Below are 13,904 nucleotides of genomic sequence, written 5' to 3' on the forward strand. Positions count from 1 at the left end.
ATTTTCAATAAATTAAAAAGGACAGAATAGCAAGTAATAAAGCATGAAAGTATCTGAGTTAGATTGAGAAGACAGTTCAGTAGAGGCGCTTGCCTTGCATGTGGATCCAGGTTCTATCCCTGGCATCTCATATGGTCCCCCGAGTACCTCCAGAAGTGAAGAGCTAGAGTGATCCCTGAGTGCAGAACCGGGAGTAACCGTGAGCACTGTTCGGTGTGGCCCCAAAGCAAGCAAGCAAAGTGTCTGAGGTCTCAAGCACAGCTTTTTTTCTGTTCAGTGTGGTCCCCTGTGATGCAGATTGCCTGATGGAATCTTTCCAGCAGCCCGGAGAAGTGAGCATCTTTTTTTTTTTTTTTGATTTTGGGCCCTACCCGGTGACACTCGGGGGTTACTTCTTACTCTGCGCTCAGAAATCGCTCCTGCACTCAGAAATCGCTCCTGGCTTGCGGGACCATATGGGACGCCGGAGGATTGAACCACGGTTTATCCTGGGTCAGCCGTGTGCAAGGCAAATATCCTACTGCTGTTCTATTGCTCTGGCCCCCCAGTAATGAGCATCTTTATTTTTACTTGGCATTTGAGAAAACGGAGCTTCCAGGAAGCAAGACTTTTTGGCAAGGCTACACAGTTAATAGGAGAAAGCTAAAGTTGGCAGGAAGCCCAGCCTGACTACAGACCTTCTCCTCCCCTTTCTGCTTGGGTCTGCTTGGAACGTGGGTCGGCCTCAGAGACTAAAGGATCACTGCTTCCCTCACCAGGAACTGGAACTGGAACCCAGTCCTGGCTGTCTGATGACTTGGCGGGGGAGCGGTCCCCAACTCCGCACTGCAGGATGAGCAGGAGCACCCCCTGCCCCCCACTCTGCAGTAGGGAGATCCTTGCCTCTGCAGGGGTTTCCAAGGGACCACTGCCTGTCTGTCTGCCAAGCTCCAGTGGCTCTTCACAGCTCCTGTGGCTTTACTTTGCTGTCTCAGAATGTGCAGTAGTCACTAACACGTGAGAAAAAGAGATGTAGGGTTTGCTCACCTCCTCTTCTAAGGATTTAGGCTCCCCCCACGGATGTGCTTTTTTTGAGAGGGGAGGGTTTCCTCAGTGCTCCTTGGGGACCGTGGAGCCACTCCACTGATAATGAGCCCACCTATGCTGTGAAGCTCATGTGATACTGGGAGGGGGGGTCTGAAGCCTCCCCCAATTGGGCTACCAAATATCACAGGCCCCTACTTGGGGCCACATGCCTGCAAGGAATGTGCTCCAGCTTTTTGAGTTGCCTTCTCTTCCTGTTTTTTTTTTCTGTCTATATGTTTGGGGGGGGGTGCCACACATCCACAGTGCTCAGGATCGACTCCTGGCAATGCTTTGGGGACCATATGTCATGCCAGGAATTGACCCAGAATTGAGGGGATAAAAGACAGGTGCCCCAGCGGTGTTTGCCTTGCAAGCAGCCGATTCAGGACCAAAGGTGGTTGGTTCGAATCCTGGTGTCCCATTGGGTCCCTCGTGCCTTCCAGGAGCTATTTCTGAGCAGACAGCCAGGAGTAACCCCTGAGCACTGCCGGATGTGGCCCAAAAACCAAAAAAAAAAGACAGCTGCCCTGTCCACTGTCCACACTCTGGCTCCTCCTGGTTGTGCTTGGGTGTGGGGGTGCCGGGACAGGTGAGTGTGTGACGATGTTCTGAGGCACAACCGATTCTTGTTTCAGATAAGTCACTGCAATGCCAAGCACATCCGGGGGCTGGTAGCATCGAAGCCCACCTTAGCCACCATGAGCGTCTGCTACTCAGCTACCTCCATGAAGGTGAGTATTCATTCCCTCCTTCCCAGTGTGGGTGCTGTCTGCAGGGTAACGGTGGGGACACTCCCTGCTGAGGTCTGAGAGAGTCAGTGGCAGCCACACTCAGTACTCCCAGTGCTAGGCACCTTGGGGGTTGCTTTAGTCTGCCTCTTCAACAGAGAGTGGTATGGTTAGACATGAACTTTTAGGAGCTGGATTTTTCCCAACCCTTGAAAGAAAACCACTGTGGTGACAGAGGTGTCTGGGTTCGGTTGCGCAGTACTGGTGATTGAACCTAAGTTCTTCCACAAGCGAGGTGAGTGCTGCATTACTGAGCTACATTCCAAGTCTGAGGTTTCTTTCATGTTTACCTTTGGGGGGGTGGGGGGGACTTACACTTGGCAGCACTTGGGTTACTCCTGGCTCTATGCTCAGAAATTGCTCCTGGCAGGCTGCGGGGCCATATGGGATGCTGGGATTTGAACCACCATCCTTCTGCATGCAAGGCAAATGCCCTACCTCCATGCTATCTCTCCTGCCCCCATGTTTACCTTTTGATATAGTGTACCTTACTGCTGTATAGAAAAGTCCGTGGTGACTTTTATGCCTCTGCCTTAGCGTGTCTGATGAAGAGTTTGCTTTGTTAAAACGTCTCTTGAAGGGGCTGGAAAGATAGCATAGTGGTAGGGCATTTGCTTTGCAAGCGGCCAACCCAGGACCAATGGTGGTTCGAATCCCGGCATCCCATATGATCCCCTGAGCGTGCCATGAGTGATTTCTGAGCAGAGAGCCGGGAGTAACCCCTGAGCACCATCGGCGGCATCCCATATGATCCCCTGAGCCTGCCATGAGTGATTTCTGAGCAGAGAGCCGGGAGTAACCCCTGAGCACCATCGGGTATGGCCCCAAACCAAAACAAACAAAAAAGTTCTCTTGAGGGGACTTGAATGATTTCACAGCAGGTAGGGTGTCAGCCTTGCACATGGCTGACCTGGTTTGATCCCCAGCATCCCAGATAGTCCCCGAACCTGCCAGGATGATTTCTGAACACAGAGCTCCTGAGCGCCACTAGGTTGGCCCCAAACCAAACAAACAGAAGTCTCGAGGCAGTTGGTTGAAAGGAGTCTTGTGTAGACAGCAGGGGTGTCTGGCAGCCTGCCTCTTAAGTGACTCCATGTCACATGGGTCAGGGCTCTAATATCCACTAAGAGAAGAGAGGTCTTTTTATGTTTTTTGGGTCACACCTGGTGGCGCTCAGACTACTCCTGGCTCTGCACTCAAAATCGTTCCTGGCTGGCTTGGGGGGACCCTATGGGATGCTGGGACTCAAACCATCATTTGTCCTGAACCTGCTGTGTGCAAGGCAAACGCCCTACTGTTATGCATTCTCTGGTCCCTCTAGGAGAGGTCTTAAGTCAAAGGAGTATGCTGCCTCCCTCTCTTTGATGGTGTCACTGTGTTTTTTGCTGCTATCCTTGCTATCTACGCTCTTGGCACCATAGTTTGTTGGATCTTGGCCCTTTAACAAACTAATAGGTTCTGCTTTTCATCTTGAGGATCCGAGTGCCAGCTTGGGAGACGTAGTTGCTAGAACCACTCTGGGTCCTGACCTCCAGCCACAGAGATTTAATCTAGAAATGGTATCACTTCATGGCAAAAAGTATTCATGGCTCTGAAAAGCATTTGCTGTGGAAGCAGGACCAGTGCCTATGCCAAGGGGTGTTGAAGTTGCTGAGCTTTTCAGTTATTTCACAATCCTCCAAAGACATATGGACCGGCGTCCCATTTAGATGCAAGTTCACTTCCACAAGCTAAATCTGCTCAGGCCCTTCCTGAAATTTTGCAATGTGCTCCCGAGTGAGCGTTGCGTGAGGGCCCACATGTGTGCTCAACAGATGTTCTTACACAGGAAGTTCTCGTTCCCGAAGCCTCGGAATTTGATGAGTGGGAGCCAGAAGGCACAGCCCTGGACGGCCCTGTGACCGCCATCATCCCCACATGGCAGGCGCTGACTGCCCTCGATCTGAGCCACAACAGCATCTCAGAGATCGACGAGTCTGTGGTACGTTCTCCACCGCAGGTGCCGGGGTTTCCTGACCTTGCCAGACCTGGAGGTTGGGGGTGTATCTAGAAGGACCACTGACGATCTGTGTCCAGCACGCTGATCCTTGCCTGCAGATTTAATTGATTTAGGGATGGGCTTGCTTAATTAATTGTCATGGGCATTCTTAGGATCAAATGAGGACAAACATATTAACTGTGTGTCCACTTGATAAAAGGAACACGCCCAGTGATGCGGTTTGTTCCCAAGGAGGGCGTGAGGGTGACATCTGGGTGGTGTTTGGACATTGGAGGGTGAGGCAGCGCTGGTGCTCCGTATGGTGGCTTTGGGTAGGGTTGGAGGATGGACTTCGTCTGTGCTCTTGGTTTTCGCCATACGTAATGGGTTCTAAGCCTGGGTGGGTGCTCTTTAGTGTTGGAGTCCCCGCAAATTCCTGTGGGGGTGGTGCTGGGTGGCCACTGAAAGGTGTGTCGCACTCAGAGGCCATGCAGAGACAGCCGGCCCTGAAGTCTGTTAGAAGCAAGTGTCTGCCTGCCATCTGCCAGGTCCAGCAGCCACAATATGTCTATCCTGGAGGAGTAATGGCCGCTGTTGTCTTTCTTTCCTAAGAAATTGATTCCAAAAATCGAGTTCCTGAACCTGAGTCACAATGGAGTGCTGGTCGTGGACAATCTGCAGGTACGTCGTGGCTTGGAGAGCCCCACACCTGCATGCTTCTCAAATACACGTTTCATGGACTGCACAGGACCCATCCCACAAGCTTTCCCGAGGCGCCTGCACTCTTGGGGATTGGCCAGACCAGGAGGTTTTCTTTCACAGACATCCAAGGGGTCTGGACACACCTATAGTCTATAGGGTCGGTGCTGCTGCCACCCTTCAGAGTCCTAGTGATGCACTAAAAAACTCTTGCTCTCGGCCTACAAAAAAGGCGCCCAATACGCATGTGAATAAGCAAACTGTAGTGTTGTCATGGGGATGGGCAAGCAGCAGCGTCTTCTGCTTTATTTTATTTTTACATTTTGTGCCGCCAGGGATCAAGCCCAGGGCCTCATACCTGCAGGCCTGTGCTTTCCCACTGAGCTGCCTCCCCAGCGTGGGGCAGTTCCTTTTGAAAGCTCACCCTTCCTGATGTGTGTGCTACCTTTGTAGGAGGTGCTGCTGGACAGTGTTTGTGTTTATGAAGAGATGGGCTCCCCGCCTTGCTTTCAGTGGGGACGGGGCTGACCCCTGCCAGGGGCGGTTCCTTTTGAAAGACCCACACCATTCTCCCCTGTCTCGCCACAGCACCTCTACAACCTGGTGCATCTGGACCTGTCCTACAACAAGCTGTCCTCCTTGGAAGGAGTTCACACCAAACTGGGGAATGTTAAGACCTTGAACCTGGCAGGTAACCTGCTTGAGAGTCTGAGTGGCCTGCACAAGCTCTATTCTCTGGTCAACCTGGATCTTAGTGACAACAGAATCCACCAGGTGAGTGAATCCTCAAGGATTCAAGGGCACCTGGGATGGGGGTGCCCTGGGGGTTTGTCGCTTGATGGAAGCGGACAGACCTCCTTTCAGTACAAGCCATGTCGCATCGTTACGCTGGCAAAGTGGTGGAAGGAAGGATCGGGACCAGGGCTCTGCCTTGCAGATGGAGGAGGTCAGGAGCATCGGCAGCCTTCCGTGTTTAGAGCACGTGGCCCTGAGAAACAACCCTCTGAGCATCATCCCCGATTACCGGACCAAGCTGCTAGCCCAGTTCGGAGAGCGGGCCTCCGAGGTAAAGTCGGGGGGCTTCTGGCTCTTTTGGGGGACAAGGTGGTTCTCATGTGGCAGAGCTGGAGTGGTCTGTTGGGCTTCAGAAGAACATCCTGACCCTTTGGGCCTTTGGGTTCTGGAAACTTCAGTCTTTCTTCCTTCTCAAGGAGGAAAAACCTCCCTCACCACTCCATTCTTCCCAGGCCCATCTCTGGGGGCTCTCTTCATGTCTCTGTCAGAGTATCAGGCCAGGAGGGACCTGCATGATCCAGCCCACACAAGCTACATGTGGAAAGGTCCTCCCAGGGTCTTCTTAAGTAACACTCGATGTTCTCAGGAGTCAGAAAATAAAGTAGTTAAAATAATCATAGATCCTGGCGATCTGTAGCCAGAATATCTACCTGCAAATCCAGTGGGTTGCCCACCTCTTCCTTGTACTCCTGCCTGGTATTTGCTGCCAGTTGATGGTCCCTTGCCAGCTACACAGGTCCTTAAGGTCACCGTTTGACCTCCCACTCACAACTCCCCCAGTCTCTGGGTCTTTTCCCCAACCTGTCCCATCCCCGTCTTCTGCTTCCAATGTTGATGACAAGTTGTCCTCTCTCTTCTCACCACCTTCTGGTTTGGGAGACCTCCCGGCCACATGTGTTAGGTCTCCTCCCCTTCTAGCCCTGGTGGACCCGAAACCACACTGCTCTCCCCACTGCCTGCAGGCGCCCACCACTTCTTCCTGCATTGGTAGATGGAGATTCTTTCCTGCACACCCTGTCCTTTGCCACTTTCCGACCTACGTTCTACTGAAATTGGGCACCTAGTACCAACAAAATTGGGAAAATCAGACTTCCCCAACACTAGCTACCCTCAAACCCCCTAGCAGATCCTGGGCCTTGTTCCACACAGTGGGGATGTCTCAGCTCCCTTAGGAAGGCAGTGGAGAGCTTCCTGGCAGTGGAAGAAACCTCCCGTGGCCTCCTGCATCCTCTGCATCCTTACGGGGCAAGGTCCACAGCGCGATAGTTCCCCTGCCCCTCAGCCTGCGGTTTGCCAGATCCATGCCAATAGCCATTGTCTGCACTCCGTAGGTCTGTCTAGACAACACAGTGACCACAGAGAAAGAGCTGGACACCGTGGAAGTGCTGAAAGCGATTCAGAAAGCCAAAGAGGTCAAGTCCAAGCTGAGTGGTCACCCTGAGAGGAAGGTGGGTCTGACTAGGAGATGGGAACGGGCGGGGTGCAGGCCAACTGAGGGAGGAGCTGGCAAGTCGTGGGGATGGGCCTGGGCCATCAGAATCACTGAGTACTACCAGTGCCGGCTGAAGACGGATGTGGGCAGTGCCAGTAGCTGTGTGGCAGGGTGCTGAGAATCTGGTGAAATTGCCCTCATCCTCCTCTGTGCCCAGCTCCTCCCCCTCACATCCCCAGTGACGCTCAGGGGTTACTCCTGGCTCTGCACTCAGAAATCGCTCCTAGCAGGCTTGGGGGACCATATAGGTTGCCGGGGATCGAACCAGGTCCGTTCTGGATCTGCCACATGCAAGGCAAACGCCCTACCATGTACCACTGTGCTATCGCACCGGCCCTCTGCTGAGCTCTTCTTTCTGAGCAAGCTTTCTCTTTCCCTTTGGGCTGCCGTGTCCTCCTCAGGTCGCCGAGGACTCCCGCCTCTCAGCTGCTCTCTCTGTCAGGCCCAGCAGCTCCCCTCCCGCCGCGGCTCCCACCTCAGCCTCCCTGCCCCAGCCCATCCTCTCCAACCAAGGTAACTAACTGCACACACGCACTCTCCTCCTGCCTGTCCGCTGCTCTGGTCGCCCTGTTCCCTGCGGCTCAGGTGGGGCCACCATGCTAGCTGTGGGGGGCTGAGGGGACCTCCAGTTGCAGCTCTGTTGTTTGCTTAGTAAGAACCTCCAGATGTTCTGACGTCCGTGTCCAGTTCCTCTGGAACCCCACAGGGTGTCTGACAGGACCCCCGGCTCCCATTTGAACGGGTGGGAATCCTGACTTGGCTATGTGTCCCCCAAAGTAGTTGAGGGAGGTTATTTCCTGTTTGTGGGAAGCGGCCTCTTTCTGAGTCAGGCCCCCTCTTCCCGGCTGTGAGGAGCTTGCTTTTACCATCATTTCATCTTGGTGGCTGTCATCTCCAGCCCAGCCCTCCAACACTGTGTGGGGGGTCCAGAGGGCTGTCCTGGGCCCTGTTGCTGCCACCACCGTGGCGTTTTTTCAAAGGGCTTTCACCTCTGAACCCAGGCACCCTCGGAGATAAGTGAGTGACGCGGGTCCCATGAGTGTCTGCTGGCCCAGCCCCCGCGGAAGAGGGGAGGGTGTACCGTCCCAAGTGGAGCCGAGGCTCGGGACACGCAGGAAAGAACGCCGCCCGCCCGCCCGGGCTCCTGGAGACGGAGAACTTGGTGTGAGGTTTTGGGAAAACAGATTGACCCTGTGTTTTGAGAGCCAAAAAGTGTTCCCACCCTGTGACCTGGTGGGGAATTTATCTTAGCAGGATAAGATCCCGGGCAGGGGAGGGCCCTGCACACAACTGCAGTGTCGAAGCTAGCAAAGCACAGGATGTGGCTGGTGTCACATGTGACGGAAAGGGAAGTCGTCTACGGGGCTTCTGTCTGCCGCCTTATGACAAAAAGGAGGATGGGTAGGGACCGGGAAGAGGCGTAGGACAGCAGGCCCAGTGCAGGCTGGGCACCAGGGCTCCAGCCTGGAGTTTAGGAGACCACCACGACCAGCTCTGCTGCCAGAGTGACAAGCTGTTTGCTTTCATAACGCTTTTTTTTTTTAATTTTTTTTATTGTTTTTGTTTTGGGGCCATACCCAGCAATGCTCAGGGGTTAACCCTGCTTTTACTCTCAGGAATTAATTCCAGGCGGTGGTCAGGGGATCCTAGGAGATGCCAGGGATCCAACCTGGATCGGCCACGTGCAAGACAAGCATCCTACCCGCTGTGCTGTCTCTCTGGCCCTGCTTTTGCAACACTCTTGACAAAGAATTCTTGCTTTTATTTTTTATTCTACCTAAAAGGAAAGGGGGGATTTGTATTAACACTGTGAGGAAGCATCCTTAATCCTGACTCCTGCTGCAGGGCCAAAACTCTCTTCCTCTGCGTTGGCAGGCCTGGAGGGTTCCGTGGGACCAGACTCAGGCAAAGATAGAGAAATCCCGCAGGGCCCTAGAAGCCAGGGAATATGGTCCTCAGCTGGTGCGTGGATGAGGAGTGAATGTGCGGGCGGAGAACAGCGGGAAGGAGCAGAACTGGGTGGGGAGGGGCCTGCCCTTTGGGAGTGCTGTCCAGCTCAGCCCCCTTTCTCGGTGTGGCGCCTGAAGCCTGTCCTCTTTCTGGCTCCTGGGTGTTGGACCTGTCTCCAGAGCCATACTCTTATAAATAAACTGCAGTGGATGTCTTGGTGTGCTCATCTCTTCCCTTTTGGGAGCAAGCACAAGGCTTGGGCCCCTTCCTACATACCCCCCCACCTCCCTTCTCAGCCCACCCTCTGAACGGCCCCTTCAGATCACTCGTTGCACTGCTCACCCTGGCCCAGGAAAGAAGCAGAGACTGTCCACAGTCCTCACCCCTGGATGGGGCCAGGCTGGGGGGACTGATGAGGGAACGATGCTTTCTCCCCCAGTTGTGGAAGAGCCTGCAGAGGTTGGTGCTCAGGCCTGCGCTGCTGCTGCTGCTGCTGCTGCTTGCCTGGGATCTCTCCCAGGTGGGAGCAGCTCTGCTCCCAGCCTGAGACCCATAAAGTGAGCGAGCTTGGGAGTAAAGTAGGGGGATCGGCCTGCAGAGGTGCTAGGCATTGACACGAGGCCACTGATCATCTGGGAATTATCAGTTGCTTGTCAAGAGCCCCGAAGGGTTCTGCAGGGCAGGGTGAGCTGTGCAGAATTGCGTCTTAATTCTCCTGCTGGGCGGGCCTGGGACCGAGAGAATATACTAGAGCGGCCCTTGGGAGCTGGCACCCCAGCGGGCCAGCTGGCACTGCTTCCCAACTTCCCTGGCCCCGCACCCACCAGCCCTGTGGCACCTCCCTCGAGCTCTGTGTCCTCAACTGTAAAGTCTGGACAGACCCTCCTTCATCGAGTCTAAGATGCGCCCATCCTCCCCTTGTGACCTCTCTGAGACCGAGCCGCATCTTTCAGTCAGTGGCGTCTCAGTCACTGTTGGCCAGCTGGTATTCCTGCCGGAGACGTGTGGGACCTTCCATGGACACCTTCTACTAAGACCAAGATGGCGCCTCGTCCACGCATCTTAGATTTGATGAATTGGGGTAAATAACAAGAGGGGTGCATGAGCTGAATTGGGGCCAGCGCTAAGCACTGCTCCCGGCTCGTGGATAGTGTGGCCAAGGAGGGGTTTCCTCTCCTGCAGCCTTTCCGGGGGGCGGGGTGTTTCACGCTAACCTGAGGAATCTGGAGTCTTGGGGAGATAAAAGAGTGGTTTGGGGACGCTTGTAGAAGAGAGGTTCTGTCTAAAGCAGCAGATCCTATGCAGCGGAAGTAGTTCTTGAGGTGAGTCCAGAAGATGGGTGCGTGCGATTGGAGGCTTTGTGGGAGGAGGTTGGTGAGTGAGTGCGGCAGAAGCAAAGGTGTAGCGTGGGCCTGCTGGTGTTCCGCATGGCTGTGTGCTTGCCCTCCCCCCCCCCGCCCCCCGCCTGTGCAGCCCCTGCTGCTTGGCTGTTGGGGTGTCTTGGCTTGGTCCTCTGCCTGCCTCCCCAGGAAGGACCTGGGTGTGTGAGTGAGTTGCCTGTCCTTGGGCAGCAGCCCAGCAAGACCAGGTTCTGATCTCTGAAGCCCTGACTCATTTCGCTGCGCCAAGAGGCCAAGCCTGGGTGCTGCCGAACCTCTTTGGAAGTGCGGGGGCTTTGGGGTGAGGGTTGATGCCCAGTGTTACCCAACCAGCTTTTAAAAAAAAAAATCTATCCTCCAGCTCAGGGATGTGCATGCTTTGCATACATGAAATCTGGCATGGAAAGAAAAAAACGAGTGAGAAAAAACTTTAACCTCTGGCAGTCTGAAAAACTCTGGAGGAAAGCAGGGATCCCATCCAGCTTCAGTGTATGGGATGCAAACACGGTGGTGTCTCGGGTGCATGTGTCCGTGTGCTGTCTGTGTGAGGGGTGTGTGTTCTTCGGGGAACTGACTCGAGGCTGGCCTCGCCGGCTCTGCAGGACCTGCTGGAAGGGTCTTGTGCCCTCCCTCAGAGACTGCAGGCGAGTGTGCCGCCCCTCAGCCCTGTCCCCAGGACAATGCCCCAAGAACAAGTACCTTGAAGGCTCTTGAAGGACATGTTGCCAAGCTGCTCTCCCACGGACATGCTGCTTGCACCCTAGGGCCCACCTGTGCCGAGTACGGGCCCCGTGTGGTCAGACCTTGGCCTGTGTGCTAGGCTGCCACCTGCCTGCCCTCTTGACTGCTCCAGAAGACTGGCCCTGCCCGTGCTGTTCCTTTGCCTCCTTCTGGAGAAGGCCTGATTTATTTGCAGACCCCTAAAGGGATTTCCAGCGCCCCACCCCTCATCCTTACCCCGGTTTTCCTATCTGTAAGAGCTTTCTATGGATTAAAATGTTAAGCCTTTAACATTGCCGTCATGTTTTTCTCGTCTTATTTCTGATTCTCTTTTTCAGTCATGGTTGAGCTTTCATGTAGTTGCACCTCGATTTTCCCCTTTGTGTTTATGCTCAGAGCCCTCCCTGCCCTTACTCTGAAGAAGCAGACATTTGCTCTTTCTCCAGGTCACTGAGCTTTTGACTTTTTCTGTGACCTATGTGGCTGGCACTGGGGATCTGACTATCCCCCGGGGCCAGGCCAGTGACCTGGAGGACCGACCCCAGTTGTTGAACCACTGCTTTCCTTGCCCTCTTCCCTCTGCTCTGCCCCCCTTCTTCCTCCCCCTCTCTCCAGGAATCATATTCGTGCAGGAAGAGGCCCTGGCCAGCAGCCTTTCATCCACCAACAGTTTGGCTCCCGAGGACCGGCCCGTTGCCCCGGGCTGCTCCGATGCCCTAGAGTCCATCCCTGCCGGACAGGTAACCCCTCTGCAGTTAAGGGCCCATCATCTCTACAGCCAGAGCCTGTCTGCAAGGAAGGGGTGAACTAACCAGTGTCCCTTGAAGCCACTGCTTGGTGCTCACACCTTTTATGGATGTTCAGCCTCTTCTCTGCCTCTGTCTCTGTCTTTCTCTCATATTTGGGCCACATGCAGCGGTGCTCAGGGGTTACTCCTGACTCTGCACTCAGAAATCACCCCTGGCTCAAGGCATGATATAGGATATGGGGTGCAGAATCAAACCCAAGTTCATTCTGGGTTGGCCGCCTGCAAGGCAAATGTCCTATCGATGTGCTCTCTCTCTCTCTCTCTCTCTCTCTCTCTCTCTCTCTCTCTTTCTCTCTCCCCTCTCTCCTCTCCTCTCTCTCTCTCTCTCTTCCTCTCCTCTCTCTTCCCCCCCAATCCTCATTCCATGAGAACACAGTTTTCTCACTGGACCCTGGGGGACAAAGCCTCATGACCTTTAGCCACCTGAGAAAACAGTTCAAAGGTCCCTGGGAGGGTCTTGTTTGGCTCCAGGCCTGGAGAGTCTTTTCCCCTCTACCTGGCTATTCTTCTGCCTGCCCTCATGCCCCTGGAGTAGTCTGAGGCTAAGTGAGCTCCTCTGGCTGCTGACAAGTGCTCCAGAGCTGCTCCCTGTGTCCAAGAAGGAGAGAAAGAAAGAAGGCCAGGGTAGCATGTGGGACTTGCCTGCCTTGAGCCTGGGGCATCTGGGCTTGGTACCTGGCTCCTGGCCTGTCTGTTGAGTCCCAGGTCATGACCCAGGAGGAGAGAGGAATCTGCAGCCTCCCTCTGTTCTCAGTGCTCCACCCAGGTGCTGATTGTCCCCACTGCCCAGATGGGCGTACTGTCCACGTTCATCTTCTGTGGTGGCATAAGGCCCCATGAAAGCTGGACCAGGGCCCACACTGAGCTGCAGAGGATCCTGCCAGAGATGGTGGTGTGGGAGAGTATGAGCTAGAGTTAGAAAAGTGAGTGGGGCCGAAGTGATAGCACAGCGGTAGGGCATTTGCCTTGCATGTGGCCAACCCTGGATGGACCCAGGTTTGATCCCCGATATCCCATATGGTTCCCTGAGCCTGCCAGGAGCAATTTCTGTGCCCAGAGCCATGAGTAACCCCTGAGCGCAGCCAGGTGTGGCCCAAAAACAGAGAGAGAGTGGGAATCTCAGTTCTCCTGAGTTGTGCAGGGATAGCTGTGGGAGTCCATCTCTCCTGATGCAGAAACCACTTAAGTGGGCCTGGAGCTGGAGAGAAGCCTTTCGTGGGGCCACGAGGGAGGGTGGGCAGCCCACTGGCCAGAATCTGGAGAGGCCCAGGAGCAGCTGCATCCCCGGGGGATGACCACATTTTCTTCTCTGCCAGGCCCCTGCTGATGATCTCAGGGACATGCCAGGAGCAGTTGGGGGTGAAAGGTAAGTCAGTCTGAGGTGGTGCTGGGGGGTCATTGCACACTCAACTGGGGGCTCACAGCAGCCAGCTCAATGTTGTGAAATTCCTGTTCACGAAAGTCCTTCAGAGCTGTTTCAGCCTTTCACTGCATAAGCGCAGCTAAGGTAGACTTTGGTCAGCTTCCAAAGTCCAATCCCTGCTTTTTCCAGATCCGACCTCCCCAGGTCAGCAGGCAGAAGGCAGTTCTGGGCTAAGCATCAGGTCATGGGAGCTGGAGCAATAGTAGATCAGGCAGGGTGTTTGCCTTGCACTCCCCTGACCCAGGTTCGATAACTGGCATCCCAAAGGGTCTCCTGAACCTGTCAGGAGTGAGCCCTGAGCGCCACTGAGTGTGCCCCCACAGTGTTTGTTCTTAGTTTGTTTTATTGGACTTTCTTTGTTTGTTTTGGTTTTTGGGTCACACCTGGCAGTGCTCAGGGGGTTATTCCTGGCTCTTTGCTCAGAAGTCATTCCTGGCAGGCATGGGGGACCATATGGGATGCCGGGATTTGAACCACCATCTGTTGTGGATCAGCTGCGCTCAAGGCAAACATCCTACTGCTGTGCTTTCTCTCCGGCCCCTCACTCTTGACAAGGGTGGAAAAGAGAAAAGACAGTATAATGCGGCTATATTGATGTGTGTTCACGTCTCGTGCCCCCGGCCCTGGGAAGCAGTATCCGGTGACCTTTACCACACATGAGTGGCCTCCCTCAGGAATGGGCTTGTTTGCCATTTAAACCCCTCCAGGTTTCTCTCCTGCTTTCAACCCATCTCTTACAGTTACTAGCATGAAGGCTTCCCAGTCCCTTGCTATGTTTTACAGGGACACTGGTCACCGGAGTCGCTG

The 13,904-nt window shown here is 54.5% G+C and overlaps 1 protein-coding gene across 3 annotated transcripts in view; it reads left to right on the forward strand.

The window, feature by feature from the left end:
• The window catches only part of NISCH (nischarin), a 43,584-nt gene that overhangs the window by 23,161 nt on the left and 6,519 nt on the right, over positions 1-13,904 (forward strand). The window contains exons 7-15 of one of the 3 annotated variants that reach the window (XM_049777459.1): positions 1,701-1,796; positions 3,682-3,834; positions 4,444-4,512; positions 5,119-5,304; positions 5,468-5,596; positions 6,657-6,773; positions 7,219-7,330; positions 11,482-11,606; positions 12,991-13,040. In XM_049777459.1, the coding sequence (XP_049633416.1) occupies positions 1,701-1,796; positions 3,682-3,834; positions 4,444-4,512; positions 5,119-5,304; positions 5,468-5,596; positions 6,657-6,773; positions 7,219-7,330; positions 11,482-11,606; positions 12,991-13,040 (1,037 nt within the window). Of the gene's footprint in view, positions 1-1,700; positions 1,797-3,681; positions 3,835-4,443; positions 4,513-5,118; positions 5,305-5,467; positions 5,597-6,656; positions 6,774-7,218; positions 7,331-7,818; positions 8,899-9,720; positions 10,009-11,481; positions 11,607-12,990; positions 13,041-13,904 lie in introns of those variants that run through there. The other 2 variants (XM_049777457.1, XM_049777458.1) reach the window with 2 other exon arrangements.

The sequence above is a fragment of the Suncus etruscus genome, chromosome 7, assembly GCF_024139225.1.
Source record: "Suncus etruscus isolate mSunEtr1 chromosome 7, mSunEtr1.pri.cur, whole genome shotgun sequence".
Taxonomy (NCBI): Eukaryota; Metazoa; Chordata; class Mammalia; order Eulipotyphla; family Soricidae; genus Suncus; species Suncus etruscus.